The sequence below is a fragment of the Somniosus microcephalus genome, chromosome 30, assembly GCF_052327205.1.
Source record: "Somniosus microcephalus isolate GS21.2 chromosome 30, FLI_Smic_1.0, whole genome shotgun sequence".
Classification (NCBI taxonomy): Eukaryota; Metazoa; Chordata; class Chondrichthyes; order Squaliformes; family Somniosidae; genus Somniosus; species Somniosus microcephalus.
The window spans coordinates 36,736,539-36,749,827 of record NC_141016.1 but is presented as its reverse complement, the minus strand read 5'-3'; the positions used below and the strand labels follow the sequence as shown (position 1 = coordinate 36,749,827).

At 39.9% G+C, this 13,289-nt stretch overlaps 1 protein-coding gene across 1 annotated transcript in view; it reads right to left on the bottom strand.

Annotated features, from left to right (window-relative positions):
- The window catches only part of LOC147098145 (scavenger receptor cysteine-rich domain-containing protein DMBT1-like), a 530,447-nt gene extending 517,782 nt beyond the window's left edge, over positions 1 to 12,665 (bottom strand). The window contains exons 1-2 of the mRNA XM_085970833.1: positions 12,554 to 12,665; positions 7 to 39 (exon numbers count right to left, since the gene is read on the bottom strand). Of these exons, the coding sequence (XP_085826959.1) occupies positions 7 to 39; positions 12,554 to 12,665 (145 nt within the window). The remainder of the gene's footprint in view (positions 1 to 6; positions 40 to 12,553) is intronic.
- Between the last annotated feature and the right edge of the window lie 624 nt (positions 12,666 to 13,289).

The following is a 13,289-nucleotide window of genomic DNA, read 5'->3' as shown; positions in this document are numbered from 1 at the left end:
AGTTACCTGACGGGGCAGCTTGAATGTTCCCAGGTCTGCCTGAAATAAGACATTGAGAATTAGAGTTCTCTGGGGCAAGAAATTAATAAAACTGTCAGAAAGAAAATTCACAAATGCAATGAACTCTGGGGTAAGAATTCCCGTCACTTTGCGAAAGAAGTGATACCGGGGTCTGTGATTTCATCTGTTCTTCATTGCTTATAAAACCGCAAATACAATCTATGCAGCAAGCTGACATTTGTAAAGTGCCTACAGTTTATCGAGAATAGTATTCACACAAAAACACACTGACACCTGGGTGCACTCTCTTCTTGTGTTGACGGTGCTCGGGCCCCATTTATTACCAGTGTGTAGGTGCCCAGAGAAGGCGGTGGTGATGGACCTGCTCCTTGTAGAATCAGAGAATGACACAGCACAGATGGAGGACATTCGGTCCATCTTGCCTGTGCTGGCTCTTTGAAAGTGCCATCCAATCAGTCCCAGTCCCCTGCCCTTTCCCCATAGCCCTGAAAATTAGTGCTGATGGTGCTCTCACCATTGTTTACCCGTGTGTAGTTGCACTGAGCAGCCGGTGGTGATGGGCCCGCTCTTTTAACAGATACAGTACTCTTCTTCTTCTTCTTCTTCTTGGGCAGTCCCTCGGAACCGAGGATGACATGCTTCCGCACTAAAAAGGAGTTCTCAGGTGACTGCTGAGTCACATGCAGGGCCTTCACTCTCTGTCACAGGTGGTACAGACGCTGGTTGAAGGGGCGGGCGGGTGGAGTGCTTGGGTTGACGTGCCCTCCTTCCGCTGTTTGTGCTTGGCTACTGCTTGCTCCCGGCGAAGAGAGTCGAGGTGTGCGGCGCCTTCATGGATGCCTCTACACCATATTTTGCGGTCTTGCACCAGTGATTCCCAGTTGTCGGTGGGGATGTTCCACTTTTTCAAGGAGGCTTTGAGGGTGTCCTAGAAGCGTTTCCTCTGCCCACCTGGGGCACTCATGCCATGTCAGAGCTCCGAGAAGAGCGCTTGCATTGGGAGTCTCTTATCGGGCATGCAGACGATGCGACCTGTCCATCGGAGCAGTTCGAGCATGGTCAAAGCTTTGATGCTGGGAATGTTAGTCTGAGCGAGAACACTGACTTTGGTGCGCCTATCCTGCCAATGGATTTGCAGGATCTTGCGGAGGCAGCATTGGTGGTACCTCTCCAGTACTTTGAGGTGCCTGCTGTACATGGTCCATGTCTCTGAGGCATACAGCAGGGCGTGTATCACTGCTGCTCTGTAGACAATAAACTTGGTGCTGGATTTGAGGTCCTGGTCTTTAAACACTCTCTTCGTAAGGTGACAGAAGGCTGTGCTGACACACTGTAGGCGGTGTTGGACTTCGTTATCGATGTCTGCCCTTGTTCACTGTAGGCTCCTGAGTTATATAAAGTGGTCCACATTTTCCAAGGGCTCGTCATGGATTTTGATAATTGGGGAGCAGTACTGTGTGGCGGGGGCAGGTTGGTTGAGGACCTCTGTCTTATGGATGTTTAGTGTAAGGACCATGCTCTCGTATGTTCAGTGAAGGTGTTGACGATGGTTTGGAATTCGACATCTGAGTGCGCGCAGATGCAGCCGTCGTCTGCATACTGTAATTTGATGACAGAGGATGGGATGACTTTCGATCTGGACGGGAGGCGACAGAGGTTGAACAGTTTCCCGTTTGTTCTGCTGATTAGCTCCACTCCAGCGGGGAGCTTACTGAGGGTGAGATGGAGCATTGAAGCAAGGAAGATTGAGAAGAGCGTTGATGCGATGACACAGCCTTGCTTGACCCCGGTCCAAACCTGAATTGGGTTTGTGGAAGATCCGCTGGTCAGGATCTCGGCTTGCATGTCATCATGAAGCAGCCGGAGAATAGTGACAAACGTTTGAGGGCAGCCGAATTTGAGGGCTCTCTCACAGTGAGGTTAGATAGTGTAGTACATTATTCCCTTCCAAAGTTCATGATGGAACATAAATATAATTTAAATTAAATTATAGATTATCTTATTGTGTGCTGAATTTCGGTGCCTTTTAGTTTAATCCAATGTTTTCCGCGTGGAAATTTCAAAGCTTCCATAAAGTTGTAATTGGAAGTTTCTGCCACTCATTTTATTTCTAAATTCCTCAAACAAAACAAAATGAACCGTTTGTCAGGCGGGTTCACGCCTCCTATCTCCGTGCTGGCTGTTCCTCATTAAGGTCCTGCTGAGCGAATTGTCTTGTAACCTGTCCTCTTCGATTGGTCCATCATTTTACCCGTTAATGATGTTCGGTTAATGGACCTCTCGTTTACTGGTTAAGCTTTGCTGCTTTTTAAAATGCAGCCAATATGTTGACCTGCTCTCAACCCCCCGATGATATTGTGTCCCACAGATCTCCAGGTCTCTTTCTATTCTAAATGTTATATACTAGAGACAGTGTGTTGACCTGCTCCTAATCCCCCTGATGATATTTTGCCCTCCAGATCACCTGGTCTCTTTCTAATCTCTCGGTTATATATTACAGACAACGTGACACCGATTCTTGTCCTCAGCAGTGATTGTCGAGAATTCTTGAATGAGAGCAGTTTCCAAACCGAATCTCTCTGGTCTCGCTCTGGCCCGGGTTCTGTAATGTTGACAGAGCGTTACAAGCTTCCACTCCAGGAGAGCCTCAGCAGTCCTTACCAACACTCTGCTGTCCTGCAAATTCATCTTTTATTGTTATCCATTGACAGACTAGTGGGAATATTCTTTCAGTATTTACTCAAAAACGTTAAAAACTCAGCGCTTCTGTTAGAATTGGTGATTTTGAGATTACAAAATAGAGTCAAAACAGACTGTTTATAACAACATTCCTCTCATGTCAGATTACCAGGTGTGTCAAGAATCAAAATAATTATTTTATATTAAACTAATTCAAGTCCGACTTGAACAGCTTTCACAATTAAATGAGTTCCTGTTGGGTTTTGGAAGCAAATGAATTGAAAAACTTTAATTATAGGTTAAAACCTCCAGTAAAACACCAGAGGGAGCTCACGCCAAACAATCCAGACTCTGAGCGTCAACAACGCAAAGATTAATTTCTAACAAAATATCTCCATAGCCCTTAACTAATGTCTGGATAAACGTTACCATGGTTAGAAAATCAACAAACAAACATCGAATATTGACAAGAACAGGACAAAGCGCTCTGATCGCTATCTGCCGAAGTTAAATATACAAACAAAATCAGGATTTGTTACACAAAGTTACCAGAGCATGGGACATGTGGAAGGAGTTTGAGAAATATGTCGCACTATCTCATTAAATAGTACACGACACGATATAAATCTATTGAGCAATTGGAACGATATAAAGAAACAAGTCCCTATAACCCATTAAACAGTACATGACAATGTATATAAAGTATGGGACACGTGGAAGGTGATTGAGAAACATGTCCCGTTGTCTCATTAAACACTACATGATTCTGTAGAAAAAGTATGGAGCATGTGGAAAGAGCCGGGAAACATTAATTATTATATGACACAGATCATATAAATCTATGAAATAGAAAGCTTAATTTTATATAAAAAGCTCATAGTTTTGACGATCCTCACTTGGAATAAACGGCTCTTTCTCCGATTGGCAGGCAATGACAAGTGGGATACCGCAGGGATCGGTGCTAGGAACACAGCTATTCACAATATATATTAATGATCTAGACGAGGGAACTAGATGTTTGCAGACGACACAAAGCTGGGTGGGCGTGTGTGCTGTGAGGAGGATGCCGAGAATATCAAGTATGATTTGGACAGGTTGGGTGATTGGGCAAATGCATGGCAGATGCAGTATAACGTGAATAAATGCGAGTTTATCCACTTTGGTGTCTAAAACAGGAAGGCAGATTATTATCTGAACGGCAATAGATTGGGAAAGGGGAAGTGCAACGAGCCCTGGGTGTCCTTGTGCACCAGTCGCTGAAGGTAAGCATGCAGGTGCAGCAGGCGGATAAGAAGGCAAATGGTATGTTGGCCTTCATAGCGAGAGGATTCGAGTACAGAAGCAAGGATGTCTTGCTGCAAATAACAACAGAAAATGCTGGAAAAACTCAGCAGGCCAGGCAACATGGGTGGAGAGAAATTAGAGTGACATTTCGGGTTGAACCCTTCTTCAAAGCGGAAAGGAAATAAAATAGATCGAAGGCAAGGCCTTGGTGAGACCACACCTTGAGTATTGTGTGCAGTTCTGGGTGCATTATTTGAGGGAGGAAGTTCATGCCATGGAGGGACTGCAGCGAAGATTCACCAGACTGATACCTGGTATGGCAGGAATGACGTATGAGGAGAGATTGGGTCAAATGGGCTTATATTCGCTGGAGTTTAGAAGAAGGAGAGGGGATCTGATTGAAAATTATAAAATTCTAACAGGACAACACAGACTAGATGCAGGAAGGATGTTCTCGATGGCGGGGGAGACCAGAACCAGGGGTCACAGACTAAGGATAAGGGGTAAGCCATTTAGGAGTGAGATGAGGAGGAATTTCTTCACCCAGAGGGTGGTGAACCTATGGAATTCTCTACCACAGAAGGCAGTTACGGCCAGTTCAGTAAATATATTCAAGAAGAGTTAGATATATTTCTTAAGGCTAAAGGGATCAAGGGATATGGGGCGAAAGCAGGGACAGGGTAGTGAATTTGGATGATCAGATATGATCTCATTAAATAGCCAAGCTCGAAGGGCTGAATGGCCTACTCCTGCTCCTATCTTCTATGTTTCTATGTTTCTCACTGACGAAACAAAAATACTCCGACAGCAAATCCCGGGGAGATTTAGGGTCTTTCAATTGCATCATTTTTGACGAGTGTACTTGATAAGAACTTCATAAATAAATATTACTAATTGAAGCAATGTTGGTTTCACCTCCAGTTAATATTTAACTTCACAATAATGTTATTCCTTGTCCAACAATCCGAAGCTTAACAAATTATTTTAAAAAATTAGGGAAATTCTCTGTACCACATGGGGTCAGACAGCACTTCTACTGAGAAATATCTAGGACCGAAAACTCTATGTGGGTTCAGTCGGCAGTAGGTGTAGCTTTGACTGGTGTTCTACACTCGGTGAGATCACTTACACCCCAGACTCTGATACACTCTATTCTAACAGTAAATGTGCTCTACTTCTAGCAGATTCGGTTTGAAACCCCGACTGGAATATCAACTCAAGTCTGCTCTGTCTATACAAGAGCCGCAGGGAACAAAATAATAGAAACTGGCGCGGAATTTGTGTTCGATTTCGATTTTAAATCTAAATTTGACACATAGGGCCTCTGGAAATTAAAGTTAGCGTTAATCAGATGCAATATATAATACACGTTTACTGTCACCGACAGAATTGAACAAGTGTTCCCTATTTGAAGGTGATGGAACTTTAAAATCAAACAAACAACCCAAAATATGTAGTAAATGAAAATTCCACTGATTCCATAAACCATTTCAATATTCACTTGATACGATCCCAATGAATGACAAATTTGAATCACAAATGTCCATTATCTGTAAATTGATTTTCATCAACTCGCGATTTGTGAAAATGATTCAGGGAGTGATGTTTTCATGTTTTTCTCCGTTCTATGATTTGCAGAACATATTCTTTAAATTAGCTACAATAACAGGATTTTAGTATCCAATCAGTTTTATAACATCAAATAAAATGAATCACGGTAACATATTACATTAAACGCACAATGTTTCTGATAACGGGGCTAGAAGGTCTCGCTCTCAGGAAACCAGACTTTTTTAATTATCAAGATTAATAAAAATAACAAATACACACTGCAAACAGAGAAAAAATGAATGAAGTCATTGACTGACAAGCTCAGCAAAGGTTATCGTGCAGTTGGAAGGAGATTGAGAATCCAGTCCGGATATCTCATTAAACACGACATGACATTATATAAAAACATGTGGCATGTGGAAGGAGACTGAGAAACGTTAATTATTACGTGATACTGTTAATATAAATGTATGAAATAGAATGATTAATTTCAGATAAAAAGTTCATAATTTTGAAGATCATCACTGAATAAACAACAATACGCACAATCTCGTAGTGTGTGGAAATTTCAGTAACTTTTTTTGGAGAGTGAACTTAACAATGACTATATTGATAATTAATACAAATTGAAACAATATTGGTTCCACATCTAGTTAGTATTTAACTTAACAATATTATAATTCATTCTCCAATGCTCTAATACTGAATAAACTATTTAAAATAGTTCAGTTCACTGTACCGAACTGGGTCAGGCAGCACTTCTACTGAGAAATAACTGTAACAGAAATGTGTGTGGGTTCAGTCGGCAGTAGGTGCAGCTTTGACTGGTGTTCTACACTCAATGAGTTCACTTACACCCCAGACTCCGATACACTCTATTCTAACAGTGACCGCGCTCTACTTCAAACAGGCTCAGCTTAAATAATCGGATTAGAATTTCAACTCCAGCCTGCTCTGTCTGTACAAGAGCCGCGGGGGACAAAATAAAACAATCTGCTGCGGTAGTGTCTCCGATTTCGGTTTAAAAACTAAGTTTCACTCGAGGCTCATCTGGGAATTAAAAATAAGTGCTATTCAGTTGTAAAATATTCTTATATCTGAATAGAATGACACCGACAGAAATGGATAAAGTTACCCTATTTGAAGTTGATGGAATTTAAAAAGAAACAGCCAACGCAAGATATGTTTCAAAAGGGAAATTTTCAAATTGCATAAAGCATTTCAATATTCACATCATGCGATTCCAGTGAATGACAAATTTGAATAAAATATGCCCGTTTTCTTCAAATTGAATTTGATCAGCACGCAATTTGTGAAAATGATTCAGGGAGTGAGATACATTTCATGCTTTTTTCTCCGTTCAATAATTTGCAGTAAAAGTACTTTAAATTATCTACAAAACAGGATTTTTGTATCCAATCAGATTATAAAATAAAATAAATTTAAACCACAGAAATATATTTCGTTAAACTCACAAAGTATCTGATAACAGTGAGATAACGTTTCCCTGTCGGTGAACCAGCATTTGTTATTGATAGAGATTAATAAATATAACCAAACACACACTGGAAACAGAGAGAAACTGAACGGAGTCACCGACCAAAAACCTCAGCAAAAATATCGAGCATGTGAAAGGAGATTGAGAAACAAATCCCGAAATCTCATGAACCCTACATGTCACTGTATGACCGGTATGGAGAATGTGGCAGGAGATTGAGAAACAAGTTCCAATATCTCATTAAATTCTACATGACTCTGTATGAAAAGTACGGGGCATGTGGACTGAGACTGAGAAAGCTTCATTATTGCATCAGTCTGTACATATAACATTTTTAAATAGAAAAAATAGTTTAAAATTAAAAGTTCATAACTTTGAAGATAATCACTAACTAAACAACACTCACATAGCAAATTATCCAAAGATTTAGAAAATGTTACTAACATCAATTATTGGAGAGTGTATTTCATTATAATTGTACTAATATGTAATGCTAATTATTGCAATATTGTTTTCACCACTAGTTAATATTATATTAGACAATATTTATAAACCTCATCCAACATTCAAATGCTGAATAAAGTTTTTAAATATTTCAGTTCACTCTATCACACCGGGTCAGACAACACTTCTAGTGAGAAATATCTGTGAAAGAAACGTGTGTGGGTTCAGTCGGCAGTAGGTGCAGCTTTGAATGGTGTTCTACACTCAGTGAGTTCACTCACACCCCAGACTCCGATACATTCTATTCTAACAGTGACTGCGCTCTACTTCCAAAAGGCTCGGTTTAAATAATCCGATTAGAAATTTAACTCCAGTCTACTCTGTCTGTACAAGAGCCGCAGGGGACAAAATAAATCAAAACTGTCGCGGTATTTGTAACGGATTTCGGTTTTACATCTAAATTTGACACAAATCTCGACTGGGAATTTTAAAAAATGTTATTCAGATGAACAATATTCTGAACGAAATAACAACAAACGCTGGAAAAACTCAGCAGGCCAGGCAACATCCGTGGAGAGAGAAATGGCATTAACCTTATTCTAAACGAGCTGACTGTCACCGACAGAAATGAAGAATTGATTCCCTATTTGAAGTTGATGGAACTTAAATTCAAACAAACAGCTGAAAATATGTATTAAATGAAACTTCTACAAATTAAATAACAATTTCAATATTCACTTTATATGAGCCAAATAAATGACAAATTTGAATAAAATTTACCCATTTTCTGATTTCGTTCAATGATTTGCAGAAAATGTTATTTAAATTATCTACAAAACAGGATTTTAGTATCCAATAAGTTTTGTAAAATATAATAAATTGAACCACAGAAATATTTTTCGTTAAACTCACGAAGTATCTGATAACAGTGAGATAACGTTTCCCTGTCAGTGAACCAGCATTTGTTATTGATAGAGATTAATAAATATAAGCAAACACACACTGGAAACAGAGAGAAACTGAACGGAGTCACCGACCAAAAACCTCAGCAAAATATATCGAGCATGTGGAAGGAGATTGAGAAACTAATCCCTGAATCTCATTAAACCCTACATGACATTGTATAAAAATTATGGAGCAGGTGGAGAGAGATTGAGAAACAAGCTCCAATATCTCATTAATTTCTACATGACACTGTATGAAAAGTGTGGGGCATGTGGACCGAGACTGAGAAAATGTCATTATTACATCAGTCTGTATATATAAATGTATTAAATAGAAAAAATATTTTAATATTAAAAGTTCATAACTTGGAAGATAATCACTAACTAAACAACAACAAACACAGCAAATTCTGCAAACACTTAGGAAATGTTATTAATATCAATATTTGGAGAACGTCTTTAATTATAATTGTACTAATGGTTAATGCTAATTGATGCAATATTGTTTCCACCGCTAGTTAATATTTTATTACACAATATTTAAAAACCTCAGCCAACGTTCTAATGCTCAATAAAGTTGTTTAAATAGTTCAGTTCACTATCACACCGGGGTCAGACAGCACTTCTACTGAGAAATATCTGGGACCGAAATCTCTATGTGGGTTCAGTCGGCAGTAGGTGCAGCTTTGACTGGTGTTCTACACTCAGGGAGTTCACTTACACCCCAGACTCCGATACACTCTATCTAACAGTGAACGCGCTCAACTTCTAACATGTTCAGTTTACATAATCCAATTAGACTTTCAACTCCAGTCTGCTCTGTCTGTACAGGAGCCGCAGGTGGAAGGCGATGGAGAAACCAGTCTCGATATCTCATTAAACTCTACAGGACACGATTAAAATTCAAGAAAACAACATTTACTTTCCACATCACCTCAATGTCTTCAGTAGTAAAGACCAATAACTGTATTAATGAGATACATAATATAAGAATAAAAAGCGTATCCATAGATAAACGAAACAACAACACTCACACGGTAAATTCCCCGGAGATTTAGGAAGTTTCAGTGACATCTTTTGGGATAGTGTATTAAAATACTAATAATTAATGCTAATTGAAACAATATTGATTGTCCCTCTGGTTAATAGTTTTTATACAATATTGTGGACCTTGTACAACACTCTAACTCTGAACAAACTATTTGTTAGCTCCAGTCGCTGCAAAACGCTGGGGTCAGACAGCACTTCTACTGAGAAATATCTGAGAATGAAATGTGTGTGTGTGTTCAGTCGGCAGTAGGTGCAGCTTTGACTGGTGTTCTACACTCAGTGAGTTCACTTACACCCCAGACTCCCATACACTCTATTCTAACAGTGACCGTGCTCTACTTCCAACAGGCTCCGTTTAAATAATCCGGTTAGATTTTCAACTCCAGTCTGCTTTGTCTGTACAAGAGCCGCATGGAAAAAAATAAAGCAAAACTGCCGGGGTATTTGTGACCGATTTCGGATTTAAATCTAAATTTAACACAAATCTCTACTGGGAATTTAAAATAAGCGTTAATCAGATGAACAATATTCTAAACACGCTGATTGTCACCGACAGAAATGGAGAATTGATTCCCTATTTGAAGTTGATGGAACTGAAACTAAAACAAACAGCCCAAAATATGTTTTCAATGAATATTCTACAAATTAAATAAACAATTTCAGTATTCACTTCATACGATCCCAATTAATGTCAAACTTGATTAAAATATACCAGTTTCTGTAAATGGACCCAGACTCCGATACACTCTATTCTATCAGTGAACGCGCTCTACTTCGAACAGGCTCAGTTTAAATAATCCGGTTAGATTTTCAACTCCAGTCTGCTCTGTCTGTACACGAGCCGCAGGTGGAAGGAGATGGAGAAACCAGTCCCGAAATCGCATTAAACTCTACGACAGGATTAAAATTCAAGAAAACAACATTTACTTTCCACATCATCTCAATGTGTTCAGTAGTAAAGACCAATAACTATATTAATGAGGCACAGAGTACAATAATAATAATCAGCGATGACTCACAGTTGAGAAGCTGCAGTAAAAAGAGGGTCAGGAAGGACCGCAGCATCGTCCCCGGAGCCGGTTACAGTGACGGGACCTGAACATTAACCGAATGTTGTTCGCAAATACCGAGCGGGACCTCCAGCACCTTCCGACACCCCGACTGAACTGGGACTTAATTCTTTGATAACAGTTTGTGCAGAAACCAATGTTTCTTTCAAAATAACCGATAGATTTTGACAGGAGTTAACCGTGAATTGCAGCCTGGTAAAATACACCAATGAGAATGAACCTGCTCATTAATAGATGCAAAGAGCCCAGGTTCCACCCACTGCCGTTGAGCTGTGTGAGTCTGATAAACGAAATGAGTCACCGACCCCGCATCCGGATCACAGAATCACACAGAACAGAAGGAGGCCACTCGGCCCGTTACACCTGTGCCGGCTCTTTGAAAGAGTTGTTCAATTTAGTTCCACATTCCCAGCTTTTTGCCTATAGCCCGATAATTATTTCTAAAGTGTGGTGCGCAGAATTGTATCCAATACTCCAGCTGAGGCATAACCAGAGATTTGTAAAGTTTTAGCATTATTTCCTCGTTTTTTATATTCAATACCCCTATTTACAAAGCCAAGTGTCCCATACGCATTCTTAACCACCCTCTCACTTACCCAGTCATCTTCAAAGATTTGTCAATATGCTCCCCAGTTTCCTCTGTTCTGGCACCCCTCAAAATAGATTATACTGTCTCTCCATATTATTCCACTCAAAGTGCAATATTTCACAGTTAGCCACGTTAAATTACATATTCCATGCGTCTGCCCATTTCACCAATATGTCTATGTCTTGCTGAATTCTGCTACAACAATGCTCACTATTTAATCCGTTGCATAAATGTATATCGCCCACAATATTCAAAATTGTATTCCCTATAACCAAGTCCAGGTCATTTATAGATTGCAAGAAAACCAATTGTTCTAATACTCACCCCTGGGGGGGCTCGCTTCATAATTCTATCCAGTCAGATAAAACATCTCTTCACCACTCCTCTCTGCCTCCTATTCCTTAGCCAATGTACTGCGCAAGTTACCACCGTCCGTTCAATATCGTGAGCATTTATTTTCGGAATGAACCTTCTGTGAGGCACTTTATTAAATGGATTTTGAAAGTCCATAGATACAACATGTACTGCAGTACCTTCATCAACCATCTCTGTTACTTCATCAAATAAATAAATCAGGTTAATCAGAAACAAATTATCTTTAACTAATACGTGATGGCTGTCTATTATTAATTTATGCTTCTCCAAGTGAGAATTAATGCTGTGCCTGACAGTGGTCTCTAGTTGTCTAACTGACGTTAGACTGACTGGCCTGTAGTTTCCTGGTTTATGCCTCTCCACTTTTTTCAACAGGTGTCTGGCATTTACAATCCTCCAGCCCTCTGGCACCACTCCAATGTCCAAGCAGATTGAAAGATTGTGGTCAGAGCGTCTGTTATCTCTATCCTAGCTTCGCTTAGCAACCTAGGATTCATCCCATCTGGACCGGGTAACTTGTTAACTTTGTGTGGTGCCAACATATTTAGCAACTCCTTTCTTTTTTTATCTTATCCAATATCGCTACTCCACACTCCTCTACTCCGACATAACTTCATCCTCCTCTTTTGTGAAGATAGATGCAAAGTATTCATTCAGCAGCTCAGTCATGCCCTCTGCCTCCACAATAATATTTCCTTTGTTGCCCCTAATCGGCCTCACAATTCCTTTAACTATCCTTTCACTTTTTTATAGGTTTATAACAGATTTCGGGTTCCCATTTAGATTACAAGCTAATCTTTTCCTCATACTCTCTCTTTGCTCTTATATCCTTCTTCAATTGCCCTCTTCACTCTTTGTGTTCTGCCTGGTTTTCAATTGTATTCTGTACCTTTCTTTTGTCATAAATCTCTGTTTTCTGTTTTATTTTAATCTCTATTTCCTTTGTCATCCAGGGAGCTCTAGTTTTGGATGCCCGAATGTTGCTCTTTATGGGGATATGTTTGTATTGTACCCAAAATATCTCCGCCATCAAGGCCGGTCATTGTACCTTTACTGTTTTCCTGGCCTTTTGTCCAGATGTGCTGGATCCCTTCACAAATCAGTGAAATTTTAGCTCTTTTCCATTTGATTATTTTCACCTTTAATTTATCTTGCACCATGTTCATAACAACTTACACATAATTATATTATGATCACTATTACCCAGCTGTTCTCACTCTGAGTCACACTGCACTTGTTCTACTTCGTTACCCAGAATTAGATCCACTACTGTTTCATTCCTCAGAATTGTATAGCTCATTTTCTGTTCCTTAAGTCTAAGCTAATCTATTCAGTGTTGGACCATCTAGTATATCGTCCCTCTCTATAACGGCAGTATTATCCTTGACCAAGTCTGCCAGCCCTCCATTCTTTTCCCCTTCCCTCTCCCTCCTTACTACATTATAACCATGAATGTTTAGTTCATGTTCCTGGCCATGTTTAAGCCAGCTTTCCATCCTACTGAATTTATTATAACCCCATGTGGCAACTTGCACCTGTAGCTCGTCAACTTTATTTGTAGCAGTCCTCGCAATAACACACATGCATTCAAACACCATGCTAGTCGGCTATGTTTTTTACCTCCATTTACTTACTGCTCTCACTAAGTTATTGTTTGTTCTTATGATATTTCTATGCACCTGGTCTCTCCTCTCTGCTGCTGCGTCCTGGTGCCCTTTCCCCAGCCAAATGAGTTCAAACCCTCACCCAGCGCACTAATTAAACTCCCTATGAGGACATTGGTC